General features: G+C 38.4%; 2 protein-coding genes across 3 annotated transcripts in view; one reads left to right on the top strand and one right to left on the bottom strand.

Annotated features, from left to right (window-relative positions):
• ZZZ3 (zinc finger ZZ-type containing 3) overlaps positions 1 to 5,479 on the top strand; it is a 53,256-nt gene extending 47,777 nt beyond the window's left edge. For both annotated transcript variants that reach the window (XM_065887945.1, XM_065887939.1), the window contains exons 9-11: positions 2,235 to 2,369; positions 4,909 to 5,009; positions 5,335 to 5,479. In XM_065887945.1, the coding sequence (XP_065744017.1) occupies positions 2,235 to 2,369; positions 4,909 to 5,009; positions 5,335 to 5,479 (381 nt within the window). The remainder of the gene's footprint in view (positions 1 to 2,234; positions 2,370 to 4,908; positions 5,010 to 5,334) is intronic.
• A 5,392-nt stretch (positions 5,480 to 10,871) lies between these two features.
• Positions 10,872 to 15,999, bottom strand: part of AK5 (adenylate kinase 5) — a 236,845-nt gene continuing 231,717 nt past the window's right edge. The window contains exon 14 of the mRNA XM_065874778.1: positions 10,872 to 12,227. Within this exon, the coding sequence (XP_065730850.1) occupies positions 12,159 to 12,227 (69 nt within the window). The 3' untranslated portion in view covers positions 10,872 to 12,158. The remainder of the gene's footprint in view (positions 12,228 to 15,999) is intronic.

Here is a 15,999-nt window from a genome sequence, read left to right as displayed (position 1 = left end):
AGAGTCTCTGCTCTCAAATTCTTTTGGGTATATACCCAGAAGTGGAATTGCTGGATCATATGGTAATTCTGTTTCATTTTTTGAGGAACCACAGTACTATTTTCAGTAATGGCTAGAACATTTTATATTCTCATCAACAGTGTACAAAAGTTTCAATTTCTCTACATCCTTTCCAACACTTATTATTATTATTACTATTTGTTAATTTTGATAGTAGCCATCTTAGTGGGTGTGAGGTGATTTAACTTTTTTTTTTTAACATCTTTATTGGAGTATAATTGCTTAACAATGTGTTCATTTCTGCTGTATAACAGAGTGAATCAGCTATATGTATACATATATCTAACTTAATCTTGTTGACCAAATTTAATAATACCCTTAGACTTAAAATGCAAATTAAAAAATTTAGCAGTTTGTATTCTTTGTATTTGCCTAAAATATCTAAATTTAATACATTTTATTATAAAATTTCTTATTACATTATTTAATTATTTGGGTTACATCATATTTATTGGTATTACGTATTTATTACATTATTTTTTTTTTATTACATTATTTATGTTGTCTTTCTCAGGGGTAACATAGGAAGGCAGTAGCTATAATTTAACATCTTTAGTTGACAAGAATTTGAAATGGATGAAAGATAGTGGGAGATAAGGTAGGTGAAGTGTGAGATTGTAAAGAATCATTATCCAGCTGAGGCCTTTGGGCTTGACACTGTAGATAGCGAGGAAGCCATTTTTAGCAATAGTGAGACAGAGGAGGGAGTGGATACTATAGAGGACTGATTTGAGAGAGATTTTAGGTAGTATTAAATAGTGACAGAATTATGTTTTATTAGATATGACAGTATAAAATTAAGGATAACACTTAGGTTTAGGCCTTGGGCTGCTAGGTGTGTAAGGGGTTAGTTATATGGACAAATCTGGGTTCAAATCACTTGACTCTTTAACTAATTAACGATGTAAGCTTGGGCATATGTTATAATTTCTATAAACATCAGTTTCCTTGATATAATATAAATATAGTAGTTAAGAATACGTAACATGGAGAGCAGGAGGAACAGGAGGTGCAGGGGTTGTCTGGTCCAGGATTGAGAATTGATGGAACATGGGATTAATGAACTGGGGATGCTTTTAGGAGGGTTGTGGAAATCAGTGACCATGGGATCAGTCATGAGGTAGCAAAGGGAAGAAATGGATCCTGGGTGGCAGAGCACAAATAAATTGGGAAAATAGGAAGCAGTTAGTGATTCATCTGTCAACTTCAAATTCATATAGCTTTTACTGTTCATTTCTTTATTGTAAATAATAATCTTTGTAACTTAAGTTTATCCATTTGAGTAAGAGGAATGTACTGTATTGATCATTGGGAGTACTGAGCAGAAAACAGAAGAGATTAGTTTGCTTGTTGTTAAGAAAATGTCATATTTACCTGAGGAAGCTTAAAAATCTGTTAGATTGGAGAAGAGGAGCTTCCTGCAGATCAGGAAAAAGTAGATTACAAGGAGTCTTCCAAGTCGCCATGAACTTGTTGGGATGGTGTTGAAGCTGCATTAGTGTATGACAGAGGTGGGAGTCATGCCTTGTTCCCCTGGTACTTGCGTTATGAAGATGCCTACTACAGTTCAATATTACTATTGCATTAAGAATCCCTCCAGGGCTTCCCTGGTGGCGCAGTGGTTGAGAGTCCGCCTGCCAATGCAGGGGACACGGCTTCGTGCCCCGGTTCGGGAAGATCCCACATGCCGTGGAGCGGCTGGGCCCGTGAGCCATGGCCAACTGAGCCTGTGCGTCTGGAGCCTGTGCTCCGCAAGGGGAGAAGCCACAACAGTGAGAGGCCCGCGTACAGCAAAAAAAAAAAAAAAAAAGAAAAAAAGAAGCCCTCCAGAAGTATTAGTCTAAAATATTGCTGATAGCAGCGCTGATTTTCTGTGAGCCCTAAAAGGTTGAGGGTCTCTTTGGCCTCTCCCGTTGCGGAGCACAGGCTCAGCGGCTATTGGCTCACGGGCCCAGCCGCTCTGCGGCATGTGGGATCTTCCCGGACCAGGGCACGAACCCGTGTCCCCTGCATCGGCAGGCGGACTCTCAACCACTGCGCCACCAGGGAAACCCAAGGATCTCTTAAATGTGGAAAATATCTTGTCAATAGAAAAATACTCTTTATCAGTATTTCTTATACTAGTTCATTTTAATTATGAAACTAACAGTTTTGTGTTTTGTTTTTTTCAATAGGATGAAGAAAGTATTCCTATTATGTATAGGAATTTACCTGAATATAAGGAACTATTACAGTTTAAAAAGTTAAAAAAACAGAAACTTCAGCAAATGCAAGCTGAAAGTGGATTTGTGCAACATGTGGGCTTCAAGGTAAATTCTATTTAATTCTTCTATTCATTTAATTTTTGAAAGGGTGATAGGATATATTTAAGGTGGTTTTCGGAGCTTTAAGCTCCACGACTTTCAAGCACACAGATAAAAGTAAGTTTAGCTCTTGTCCTGTTCATTTATACAAAGTAGTGTGCCACAGTTACTGGTGTCAAGAGATTTATGATTCAGTAGAGATAGAGAAGAAAAATACACAGGTATACTTTGAGGTAATATATGAGATGAGAGGTTTTTCTAGCTATTTCCCCACCCCAAATTTACTGAGATATAACTGACAAATAAAAACTGTACATATTTGTGTACAAAAAATTTAAGATATAAAAAAAATTCACCTCGCATAGTTGTCTTTTTTTTTTTTGAGATAAGAACACTTAACATCTGCTCTCTCAGCAAATTTCAAGTATGCAATGCAGTATTATTAACTATAATTACTGTGTTGTACATTAGACCTCCAGAACTTATTCATCTTATAACTGAAAGTTTGTACCCTTTGACCAATGACACCACGCCCACCACTACCTCCCCCCACCCCACCCAGCCCCTGGCAACCCTCAGCAACCTCCATTCTAATTCTTTGCTTCTGTGAATTTAACTTTTTTGGATTCTACATTTAAGCGAGATCATATAGTATTTGTCTTTCTGTGTCTGATATATTTCACTTAGCGTAATGTCCTTAGGTTTCATCCATGTTGTCACAAATGGCAGGATTTCTTTCTGTTTTATGGCTGAATAATATTCCATTGTGTGTGTGTGTGTATATATATATATAGAGAGAGAGAACACATTTTCTTTGTCCATTCATCCATAGAGCTATTTCTTTTGTTGTTGCTGTTGTTCATGGACCAGAAATTTTTTTCCCCTTTCAGATTCAGTTATCTCTGCTGTTTTTTGAGGGGCTAGTAGAAATACATTTATTCATGCCACAAAATTTTGAGATATCCATTTATGTTCCAGGCACTTTGCTAAGTGCTAGGGATTTAGCAGTAAACAAGATGAACTCACATCCTTCCCTATTCTGTTTTCATCTCATAAGTGATTTAGAGAAGTTAAATGAGTGAATTAGTTGAGTGTGACTAGTGTGCATACTGGGGAGCAGTGAGAGGCTATTTAGTTGCCTTGGAAATTTTGCTAAGGAGTTTAAACTCTTCTAAAATTTTGGAGAAACTTTGAAGGATTTTAAGCAGAGTAACATGAAATTTGCATTTTGGAAAGATCATTCTATTTTCTTAAACAATACAACCCTTAGGAAGGCAGTGGGTTTAGAGTGGATAACTCTTAATTCTGACTACAGTATTGTTAAATTCTTTAAATAATAATTTGTTCATGTATATTTTTTATGTAATTGAAAAAAAATTAAGTGAAGGGGGAAAAAGATCATTCTGCCATTAGTATGGAGAATGGATAGGAAGAAAGCAAGGCTGAGGGCAGGGAGACTAGTTGGAGATTCTCTTCATTAATTTAGACAAAAGATGAGAATGTCCTGAACTTGACTGGTGGCTGTAGAAATAGAGAGATTGACAGGTTTGAGAACACCTTAGATGTTAGAACTGGCTATACTTGGTGGGATTGGAGGAAGTAAAATTGAGACCATGAACTACAGACTTGCTGGTAGTGGTATACATAAAAATACTGATGTGTGCTGTGACTTAATAAATTTAAAACAAAATTCTTATACCTCTGGTCCTCTGGAGTGGCTATTAGCCAGAATATATTAAATGATTTTCTTTTCTAGATCTTTCAGTGGTCCTGCTTCTCCATTTAGAGATTTTCCTAATTGACAGCTGTGTCTTTCCAGGAAGAAACTCTCTCCACTTCTCATAATTTTGTTGTAAGACCCAGCTGTGGCTTGTTTGCCAGTCTGTCAGCCACTCTAGTTGGCCTGATGATCAAAGAAACTAGAAATGAGATTTACTTTGATTTCCAAGATTGCGCAGAACACACCGAGGGCTACCACACTGCCACAACACTGAGAAATAGCTAAATTTGCCTTTTCTTCATGGTGGTCGTTGGTTATTAGGAGCCTTCAAGGCTTTGGAAAGTAACTCAGTAAGGTGAAAGTTCAGAGAGGATCTTTTGTTCAGTTGGGTTTATGTTAGCTGTGGTATCCTGTTTTAAATAGTTCTGTAACATATTTGGATAGCTTTAACAATGGTATTAAGTCAGTGGTTCTAAATCCCAGTCATTGTACACGGGTCTGAGGTACCTTTCAAGTCAATAGCTACTAATAATCAAATGCCCAAGTTTGCAGATGATTTACATAAGATTTTTAAAAATAAATTAAAGCATATTATGATGTTCCTCTCACCCATCTGTATTGTAGCTCAATCTTGAATGGATAGAGTTCCAGCTAGTTTGCTAGAAATTGTGCCTAACTTATAACCATTTTTTATGTTATCCCACTATCTTGTGCATGGGGAGAGAGGAGAGAATGTCTATGTTCACATTATGTGTTGCCCAGCAGGAAAAAAGAAAGCTTGAGAACAATATAGTTTAATACTTTTTCTCTCTGAATCTTTAATAGTGTGATAACTGTGGCATAGAACCTATCCAGGGTGTTCGGTGGCACTGCCAGGATTGTCCTCCAGAAATGTCTTTGGATTTCTGTGATTCTTGTTCAGACTGGTAAGTGTTATCTATCATTGTAAGTCTTAAATTTTGACAAGAGCTTCTCAGACACTAGTGAGTTTAATTTCTAAACTGCTTAGAAAATCACCACATTTAATGGGTTGAACTTTGTTGTTCTAGACAATTAAGAAATTTTCCTTAATGACACCATATCTCAAGTAACTTTCCATTAGAGATTTTGAGAGATTAATGGATTTAAACAGGTAGAGCTGTGAGGAAGTTTGATAATGTCTAGACCAAAATGCATCCAATGCCATGTAATGATGTGTTTGTGTGTGTGTGTGTGTGTGTGTGTGTGTGTGTGTGTGTGTTTTCTTTTCAGCCTTCATGAAACAGATATTCACAAGGAAGATCACCAACTAGAACCTGTTTATAGGTCAGAGACATTCTTAGACAGAGACTACTGTGTGTCCCAGGGCACCAGTTATAATTACCTTGACCCAAACTACTTTCCAGCAAACAGATGACATGGAAGAGAACATCATATACTAGTCCTCTTCAACACATAGCAATGGTATCATTGTGAATTATGTGCACAGTTTGGAAAGATTCTCTACTTTCCCTGAAATGACACTCACAGCATGACGGCTTCCTGAGTGTTCTCGTCAACAGCTCTGCACCGTTGTGGCTCTAGATCACTGTTCAACAGCTGAACATTCCTGGTGAGCAAAAGGGTTTCCCTGGTGAAATTCGCAGCACCACCTCAAAGCCTTTTAGGTGGTGATCTTAAATGGGTGAGATGGAAATGAGAGCACATATTAGAGAGAGAGTAAATTCCAAAGGTTTCAAAGAACTTGGTCATAACTATGCTAATGAGAAGACAAAGTATTTATATTAAAACAGTTTAGTAGCTTTCAGTTTTGTGAAAATAGTTTCCAGCACAGAAACTGACTTCCTTAGACAAAGTTTTAACCAATGATGGTGTTTGCTTCTAGGATATATACACTTTAAAAGAACTCACTGTCCCAGTGATGGCCGCTGATGGCCTTTAGTAAATTGGAGCTGCTTAACCATGTTGATGTCTAATTTCTTTTAACCACAATGAACTGTCCTTATTACCAACAGTGAAGCACTACAGGAGGCAACTGTGGCATTGCTTCCTTAACCAACTCATGGTGTGTGAATGTTATAAAATTGTCACTCAGATATATTTTTTAAATGTAATGTTATATAAGATGATCATGTGATGTGTACAAACTATGGTGAAAAGTGCCAGTGGTAGTAACCGTGTAAAGTCTCTAATTCACAACATTAATTCCTTTAAAATACACAGCCTTCTGCCTCTGTATTTGGAGTTGTCAGTGCAACTCATAGAAGAAAACTGCCTAATAGAAAAATCATATATATGGTAATAATTTCCCTCTTTTGTAGTCTGCACAAGATCCATAAAAGATTGTATTTTTATTACTATTTAAACAAGTGATTAAATTTAGTCTGTGCAGTGAGCAAGAGTTCACATGCATTCTTTTATACTGCTGGATTTTGTTGTGCATCATTTAAAACATTTTGTATGTTTCTTCTTATCTGTGTATACAGTATGTTCTTGAATAATGTTCATTTGTCAGAAGAACTGTGAGAAATAAACTATGTGGATACTGTCTGTTTATATTATAGAATGCTTGTTGTGACTTCCTTCGGTTAGATTTTGGATTTTATTTTTACTAGTATTAAAACCAAAACAATTTTTTTAAGGTTTTTTTTTTTCCTTTACCTATCTGTCCGTTAAAAAAGAGTAAGGACTATATGATGGAAAAGAAGGTAAACTTGAGAAGCTCTGTAAAAGATGGTAATGTTGTCACTCACTGTGTGTGCTGAAACACTAAACTAGGTTAACAAAAAAGAATATGTACCATGGTTAAAGAAAAAGACAACTATTAATGTCCAGATGTGAAAACTAAAATTAGGTTGAAAACTTTTAACCTAACTATCATTCTTTCTGATGAAATAAGCCCCCCATGTGTTAAATAAGTGGTTTTTGAAAATCGCTGTATTCCCTGGAAATTATTATTGACCACTGGAGAAGAAAATATAAATATTCTAAGATTGATTAAGTATACTGACGCAATTTTTAGAGTCTCCTGTTTTTTCCAATTTTAAATCAAGGGGACATTGTTTACCAGTCCTCTTCAATACATTGCAGGGTACTGAAATAATACCCTGAATTCTTTCAATTGAGAAAAGTAATACAGTTTTAACTATAGAAATATGAGAATTTTAATGTATTGATTAAAGAATACTGATGATTTTGATAAAATATATCACATCAGAAGAAAAGGAAATGGATTTGAATTAGAGTTTTTGCTCTGGAATTATTAGTTGGGGCAAGAAGAGGAGAATCATTAACATTCTGGGCATTTGGCTATTATACTTCAATTGAATATGCCAGAGATCTACCTTCAACTTGTAGTAAAGTTGAAGTAGCACTTGATGGTAACTTCTGTGTTTGCATAGAAGTAATACCAGTCAGTTTTGGAGAACCATTCAGAGCCATTCAGAAATCCCATAAAGTATGAAGTATGTTTTGAAAGAGTGATACAATTGATATTTATATAAGCAGAATAGACAAAATAAATCCACTTAAATGTATTTTTTAAAGACAAAGATTTTGAGAATTTTGAGTAACAAAATTTTCTGCTTGAGCAAAAGATGTGTTTATTTTGCATTTTTCAGCTCCAAGCAAATAGTCCTCATGGCTTTAAAAGGGTAGTAGTAGTGGTAATGTGTTTTGTTGTTTTAATGTGAGGACTGCAGGAATGCACAGGGCTCTCATTTGCAAGTAGGCCTTCTATCTCTACATAGAAGCATTGGTTGTAAAAGACAACATAGACCTACTTATTAAAGCATCACTTATTTAGTAGTATTCAGTAGGTCAGTTGTATTTCCTGAAATATTCTGCTCAAGTTATTTGCTAAGAACTGAAGGAACTTTTAATGACACCTAAAACCACTGCTTTAATGTTTTTAGGCAGAGGGGATTTTGGTTGGTGTGTGATGTGTGCTAAGAATAATAGCAAACACTGATAGAGTGCTTGTTATGTGCCAAGCAAGCATACGGTAACGAATTTAATCTTACAACCTTATGAGGCAGTTTCATTTTTATCCTGTTTTCATATGAGGAAATCTAGCCAGAGAGGTTAAGTAACTTGCCCAAGGTCATATAGTTAGTAAAGTGGTGATGCTTAGATTTTAGCCCAGACAGATTGCTTCAGAGTCAGCGTCTGAGCAAGAATGTTCCCTTTGTGTCAGGGGTCTCAGAGATGGTGGAGGTGGAGGTGTGCAGGAGTTGCTTTTCTGTCTTTTCTTCTGGTGCGGTATGCACCCTAGAGTACAGACGTGAGCACACGTCCAGGTTTATAGCTCAGAATAGAGCAGCATATCTGTGGATGGGGAAACCCATCGATCTGTGAAATCGTCTGCCCCATGACGAATTAGGAAAACACATAATTTACATATTCTAATTTGACAGCAGACATGTGGTCATGAGGCTTTAGGCAAAGCTGGGACTGAAGACTTGGGTCTTCTGCCTCAGGTACGATTTGTTTCCATGCATGTTTGGTGCCTCTTACTTAACCTAATAGTGTGCTGTGTCCATTTTTCTCTCCTTTTCTCTTTTGTTTAAATTCAATTGCAGAACACAACAATTTACTGAGGTATGAGGAACATTTTTTTAAATGAAATTAAAAAAATAATATATGACATGTATTAAGGATAAATACTTTGCAAATTTCTACGTTAGTTATAAACATAAGAGTGGCATGCTATATAAACTGTACTTCTTACTGTGGATAACAGAGTTTGAAGGGCATTATTCTAGGTACACTGGGTAGATTGAAAGCCTCCAGATAACAAGTAGATTTTTACACAAGATTATGTCCTATTTAGGTTCTAAAGGTTTGTTTTTATTTCACATCTTGAAGAAAAATGGGCTTCTGTTTATATGATCCCAGAAAAAAAAAAAAAAAAACCTTTTCCCCTACAGTTCAAGTAGCTGATTAAATGGATTTTTGAACATGGTGTCACATTTAGCTCCATGAGAACAGAGACCATCCGTGTCTATATTTATCCCTAGGGCCTGGCTCTTAGTAGATTCTCAATAAATATTTATTGGTAGTAGGACCAATGTTTTGGTTACATTTTTCTCTAGGAAGTTAGAGAAACCACCTGTGTCTGAGTGTGTCTGTGAGTGCATCTGTGGGACCCTTAGAGGGTTTGCCTCAGGAGATCTCCTTTACAGGGCTCTGGGAGGAATAAAGGATCATTACATCCTATTTTATCTGGAGGATGTGGTTCAAACCTGCGTGGCTGAGATTCTGGTTCTCTCTGGGACCGCATTTTCTGCCATGTTTTTAGAGTGATATAATGTTAACTAGCATGGAAATTCTGGGTCCTAGTCTCAGTTGTTGAAGTGAGACCCTCAACAAACGTTGACAAAGAGCTGCCTCTTATTGAGCACTAGGAACTAGTAAATGATTTACATGTATTATTAACCTGTTTAATCAGCACAACACCTCTATGAGGTTGCTTACTATTGTGGCCTCCATGGTACAGATGAGAAAACTAAGGTTCAGAGGATTTAAATGTTAGTTCTCCATAATGACTGCTATGTGTGGGACTGAGGATACAGAGCCTTGCCCTTCTGAAGCTTATATTCTAATGCCGAAGACCTGCGGTAAACAAGTAAATAAAAAACACTATGTAATTTTACGCAGACATAAATGCTGTGAAGAAAAATAATGCTTGAAAAAAAGATGATGGACGAATCAGGACCAGCCTGCCATTTAGAGGGAATAATCAAAGAACACCTCAACAACAAGGGTAAATTTGAACAGAGACCTAAATGGAGTGAGGGAGTTAGCCTTGTGGATAATCTGGAGAAAGAGGCAGAAGGATAGCAAGGGCAAGGGCCCTGATCCAGTAGAGAGCTTAGCTTGTTCAGGCAATGTTAGGAGGGCCAGTGTAGCTTGAACCAAATGAGTAAGAGGAGAGTGGTAGTTGTTGAGGTGAGAGAGGGCAGAGGGCCAGATCAGGTGAGGCCTTGAATGTAGATCATTGTAAAGGAGTTTGGACTGTGTTCTGATGTCTTCTACATACAGACAAGGTCTTCTTCGAGGGGCAGAGACCTCTAAGGTCCTTTCCTGCTTCAGTGACTTCAGTGATGTCATATCAAGCCATTCAAGTCAGTCGACCTGTTTTAACAGTTCTGTAGAAGACTTGCTTTGCACCTCTAGATACTCTTCTTCCGGGCAAAGCCATTTACCCCTGCTGATCTTTTTCAAGAGGGTGGCCAACTGCAGCCATAAAAGCCATGGCTGGCCTTGTCTGCTGCCCTGCTGTCTATCAAAGCTGTGGTGGGCATGGGTTGTTGACCAATATGTGGTATGTGTTTAAAGAATGTTAATTCCTACAAAGAGTCACTTTGTGTTTTCTGGCACAACTGATAATTTTCATCCTGTAACTCTCTTTTTCTAGTTTGCTCAAATACTCCTTGTCCTCCCCTGTAGAGAGTGTTACAACTCGGGGTAGTAATGAAGTATTTGACAACCGTGTGAGTTGTAGGAACATGCCCCTTTTTGTTAATAGAGGCGTAATTGTAACCAAAGAAATTTAATTTCTTCATTAGCAAACACTGACATTTCTGTTTAAGAATGACTGCTAGAGTAAAAGGAAATACCATGTATCATGAATTACACTGGAAGTTCTTTCTGTAATAGCTCAAAACTGGCCTATGGCCAAAATTAAAACCATATGAGCATATCATAAATCTCAACTCTTACTGTGTTTGCTTCTAATTCTGTTTGGAATAAAGCTTCAAATGCTTTCCAGAATGATGTGAGTTACAAATAAATAGAAAAACGTTATCCTGTGTTCCATTTACTTTATTTATACATATCCATTTCAAGAAAAAAAAAAGATTTTAAAAATACAGTTCTGTCCCAGAAATGGATCCTTATCTGCACAACCATTGAAGAAAAAAAAAATCATGCAAACGGAAACTATGGTCTTTTCTAGTGACTGAATGGAAGATGCAGTTATTCCAGTAGAATATATAAGAAACTCTTATTTGGCAACTGATAGCACAAAAGAGAAACCAAACTTCACCAGTTTGATTTGAGGAAACACAATTTTACATACGGATAAAAGGTTTGCAAACCCCTGGAAAAGGCCTTTATGGAACAAATACAGCATTGGTATCTGTTAAACATGGTGTACTGACATGCCCTTTCCACCCATGTCAGTTTTGTTACTATATTTCTTACTTGCTTGGTAACTAAATAGATAATCATTTAAAACCAAAGTCATAAGTTGACATTAGTCCAGTGAATGTGATAACAAACCACCGCATGCTTTTAAATTCTGTTTGGTCATTGGTTTTAACGTATAATTCCCCAAATGCACCACCAGGTATAGAAGAGACTAGGTTATTAGATAATTTATCCAATTTGTTCACTTAGCCAATACAACACTATTCCAAGTAGCCAGTATCATAGAAATGAATAGAGAAATGTTACCGGTGACTAGTCTAGATTTTGCTATCTTGGAAAAGCTATACAATTTCACATACAAAAAAGCTCTTATCACATTTTTTCAAATTTAATCAAATTTCTTATGAACAATTTGTGTTGTCTCGTCAACCCAATCTCTTCAGCTCTGAGCTGGATGAGACTTGAGGAAACGTCCAGAGGAAGAGGCCCAGGCCTGCCCCCCATCTTAAGGGCCTTAATCAGGTAACAAGAGATAGATCTTTAGAAGAGGAAGGAAGATGTGACGGGGTGTTAGGGATGCTAACTCCTCCCTATCTGCAGAGAGTAGAACCGAATGATCAGACCCTAGTAAGTCCTGAAGGCACAACTGACACAGATGGGCACTGCACTGCTGTTCATGTACTAATTTAGCTCAGAGGTGATAGAAAAGTGTGCTGCTGTGAGTGCAGACAGCTGTCTGACTTAGGAGGAAAAGGTTGGATAATACCAAATACACCATGCATGATTTCCAGACACCTCTCAGGTCAAGCTGGGAAGCAAACAGCAATGTCAGGATTTGGGAGCGGGGGGCATACAAAAGGTTTAAATGGAAACACAGTGTTAGGGATGAACTTTTAATATTTTTCTCTGTCTCCACTCTCCTTAACATACATGCATTTTTGCCTTCAGAAAATAGAGTCAATAGCTGTGCAGAGTTGAAGAAAAACTTCCTCTGGCGTCCCCTCTGCATTTATCTGTGTTAACAAGGAAAGAAAGAGAAAGTCTTAAGAAATGTTTTTAAATAAGGCCACTTTTAGTAATAAAAAAGATTACCTGCTTATAAGTTGCTGTGCAAAATTTTAAAACACAGGACTCCAAAATCACAGAGAAAAGAGTAGTCGTTTAAAAACTAGGTGCCTAATTAAAAAAACAAGACACGACTACACACCTATTAGAATGGGCAAAATCTAAAACACGTCATCAAATACTGGTGAGGATGTGAAGCAACAGGAACTCTCATTCTTTGCTGATGGGAATGCGGAAGGGTACAGTCACTTGGGGAAAGAGTTCGGCGGTTTCTTACAAATTAAACACGCTTAGCATATGATCCGGCAGCCTGTGCTCTGGTACTTACCCAAAGGAGTAGAACACGTATGTCCACACAAAATCCTGCACACACGTTTATAGGCGCTTTATTCATGATTGCCAAAACTTGGAAGCAACCGAGATGTCCTTAGGTGAGTGGATAAATAAACTGTGGTACATCCAAACAATGGGATATTATTTAGTGCTCCGAAGAAATGAGCTCTCAAGCCATGAAAAGACTTGGAGGAAACTTAAATGCATATTACTAAATGAAAGAAGCCAATCTTAAAAGGCTGCATACAATATGATGTAATGGAAAATGGCAAAACTGTGGAGACAGTAGAAAAGGTCGAGAGCTGGGGGGAGAGAGGAATGAGTAGGTGGAACGCAGGATTTTTATGGTAGTGAAACTATTCTGTGTGATATTATAATGGTGGATACCTGTCGCTATGCATTTGTCAAAACCCATAGAACGTGCAACGCCAAGAGTGAACCCTAATGTAAACTATGGACTTTGAGTGGTAATGATGTGTTGATGTAGGTTCATCAGTTAAAACGAATGTGCTACTCCTGTGTGGGATATTTTTGTTCTGGGGGGTTTTTTTTTGGCCACACCTTGTGGCTTACAGGATCTCTGTTCCCCGACCACAGATTGAACCCAGGCCCCCTGCAGTGAGAGCTCGGAAATCTAACCGCTAGGCCACCGGGGAACTCCGTGTGGGATGTTGATAGTGGGAGAGGTTGAGTGTGTTTTGGGACACGGGGAATATGAGAACTCTACTTTGTGCTCAATTTTGCTGTAACCTACAGCCCGTCTAACAAAAACAGCAAGAGCTAGGTGCTTATTGAGGTAGATAAAGTATTGTTAAAGGTCACGGAAAGGCTTTGAGTTAGTTAAAATGAGACTTCTGAGTGTTCTGGAGTGTTTGGAGCAGGGTAGGAATAGGGCAGAGGTTGGGGGATGAGAAGGACGGGTGTGGAAAAGAAAGCAAAAGTTGAGACCTCAACTTGCAGGTGTGCTAAGTGCTAAGGGCAGAGCCTTCTTGGAGATGGTTGATACGCCAGGGCAAGGAGCCAACAACAGAGGAAGTAGGAGGGAGCTGATTTCCTGGGCATGAAGGCACTACCACCCCCTCCTCTCAAAATTTCCTAACATTGTGCCAACCACTGAGATTTGTCCCACCGCACATGTAGCATCCATAGAAAGTAGAGGCCTGGTGATGCAGATGAGACTCATGGAGGGGGCGGGGTTGTGAGCTTGCTAAAATGCAGCTTTTTCATACTTCATCTCCAGAGGTTCTCATTTGGTGACTTTCGGCTGGGCCTTTTAATCCGCGAATTTAATCAAGTTCTACAAATGATTTTGATGTGGATCATCTTGGACCACACTTTGAGAAACTCTAGATGATTGCTTCAGTTCCTGTCTACCTTCTTTGTGCAGATGAGTTTTGATTTCACAACCCCTGGGATTCCAGAGGTAGAATGAATGCTCAAAAGGAAAAAAAAAAAAAAAAAGTACACATTTAGGAACTTCCCTGGTAGTCCAGTGGGTAAGACTCCACGCTCCCAATGCAAGGGGGCCCGGGTTCAATCCCGGGTCAGGGAACTAGATCCCACATGCCGCAACTAAGCGTCCGCACGCCGCAACAAAGATCCCGTGTGCCACAAGTAAGACCCGGCACAGCCAGATGAAAAAAAAAAAAAGTAAATGTTTAAATATCTTAGAAAATAGGTAATAACGATGTTTGTAGAAGCATTGTTTGTAGTAGTCCCAAACCGGAAAAAGTGCAAATGTCCATCAGCAGTAGATGGATAAATAAATTGTGGCATAGTCATATAATGGAATACTATAGTAATGGAAAAAACAAACAAACTACAGCTACATCCAGCGACATGGATTAATCTCACAAGGTTGACGGAAAGAAACAAGTTGAAAAAATATGCATTCAGTACGATTCAATTTATATGAAGTTCAAAAATGAGCAAAGCTAAATTATATCGATTAGGGATCCATACACAGATGATAAAACCACAGTGAACCAGGGCAATAATTATCATAAAAGTCAGGATGGTGGTTACTTCCTGGGGAGAAGAAGGGAGATTTGATTGGGAGGGAGAGACATGTGGCAGAGCTTCTGTGACTGTCTGCTGTTTCTTGACCTGCATGGTGACTACACGGTGTTCATTTTATAATTCTTCAAATTTTACATATAACTTTTACCCATTCCTGTATGTATGCTGTATCTCACAAGGAAAAAATAAAACCTAAAAACATTTTTTCAGCTTCTACCCCTCTTCCCCATAAACGTATCATACTTGATCCTTACAGGAGGGTTAAAGAGCAACCCGCAGTTGGTTTGTCTCCCTGGCTGGTGGCTCGCCATCTGGGGGGCAGGGACGTTGCTGTTTTCTGTCCCTCATAGCACCTTGCTTGTTGCTTTACCTCTTCTTCTTTTCCCTTTCAACCAACAAACATCTTCTGGGTGCCAATAATATATTACATGCTGGAGAAACCACGGTGAAATGGACATAATGGTCCTGCTCTCAAGGAGCTCACAGCTCAAGGGTAAAGACAAACAATAGGAATTCACGCTGTTGTCAGGTAAGCACAGGAGCTCTGGATAAAGGGATACGTTACACCATCTTGGGAGGGCAGGAAGCTTCCTGAGGAAAGTTGTCGTCGTCATCATCATTAAAAATAATACACTTTACTACTAATGAAGCATAAGTGCTATTTTTTTTCACTTCCACCCTTGCTTTACTTTCTCGCTTCCTTTTCTCCCCTCCCTCCTGCCCTCTCTGAATCCCTGCTTTGCTCACTCCCTCACTCCCTACTGGGCTCCCTCCATCTATCACACCGTCCCTTTTCTGCTCCTCTCTCATTCCCTCTCCTCTCACTTGCTCCCTTCTTCCAACCCCTGCTCCATCCTCCCCTCCTCCCTAGCACAAGTGCTTTTAAACAAACAGGTAATTCTAACAATGATCTTAGGCGTCAGGTATTGTTATCCCCATTTCACAGATGATGAAACTCAGGTCCTGAAATGAATTAAATTTCCCAAGGTCATACAGCTAAGCAAGTGTCAGACACCTGGTTCAAACCCAGGTCTCTGACTCCAAAGTCCTTGTACTTGTTGACTACATCCTTGTATATTACATCCACCAGTTCAAAATAGCTGTATGGTTGAACTTAGTGGGAGTAGCAAGGAGTGAAGCTGGAATAATAAAAAGAGGTTGACTATAAAGAGGCTAATAGACTATTATATAAAAATAATGGGGAGTCGGGTAATGGTTTTTAAGGAATAGGTTGACATAATCAAACAGAAACATTTGTTTCCTCAGAGATTGGCTCTAGATAGGTATCTAGAAAATATCCTCTAGATATCCAGTGATCCCACTCCTGGGCATATATTTGGAGAAAACTATAATTCGAAAAGATACATG

Source organism: Phocoena phocoena, chromosome 1, assembly GCF_963924675.1.
Source record: "Phocoena phocoena chromosome 1, mPhoPho1.1, whole genome shotgun sequence".
Lineage (NCBI taxonomy): Eukaryota > Metazoa > Chordata > Mammalia > Artiodactyla > Phocoenidae > Phocoena > Phocoena phocoena.
Note: the sequence above shows the minus strand (reverse complement) of the source record. Positions and strands in the feature narration are given on the sequence as shown.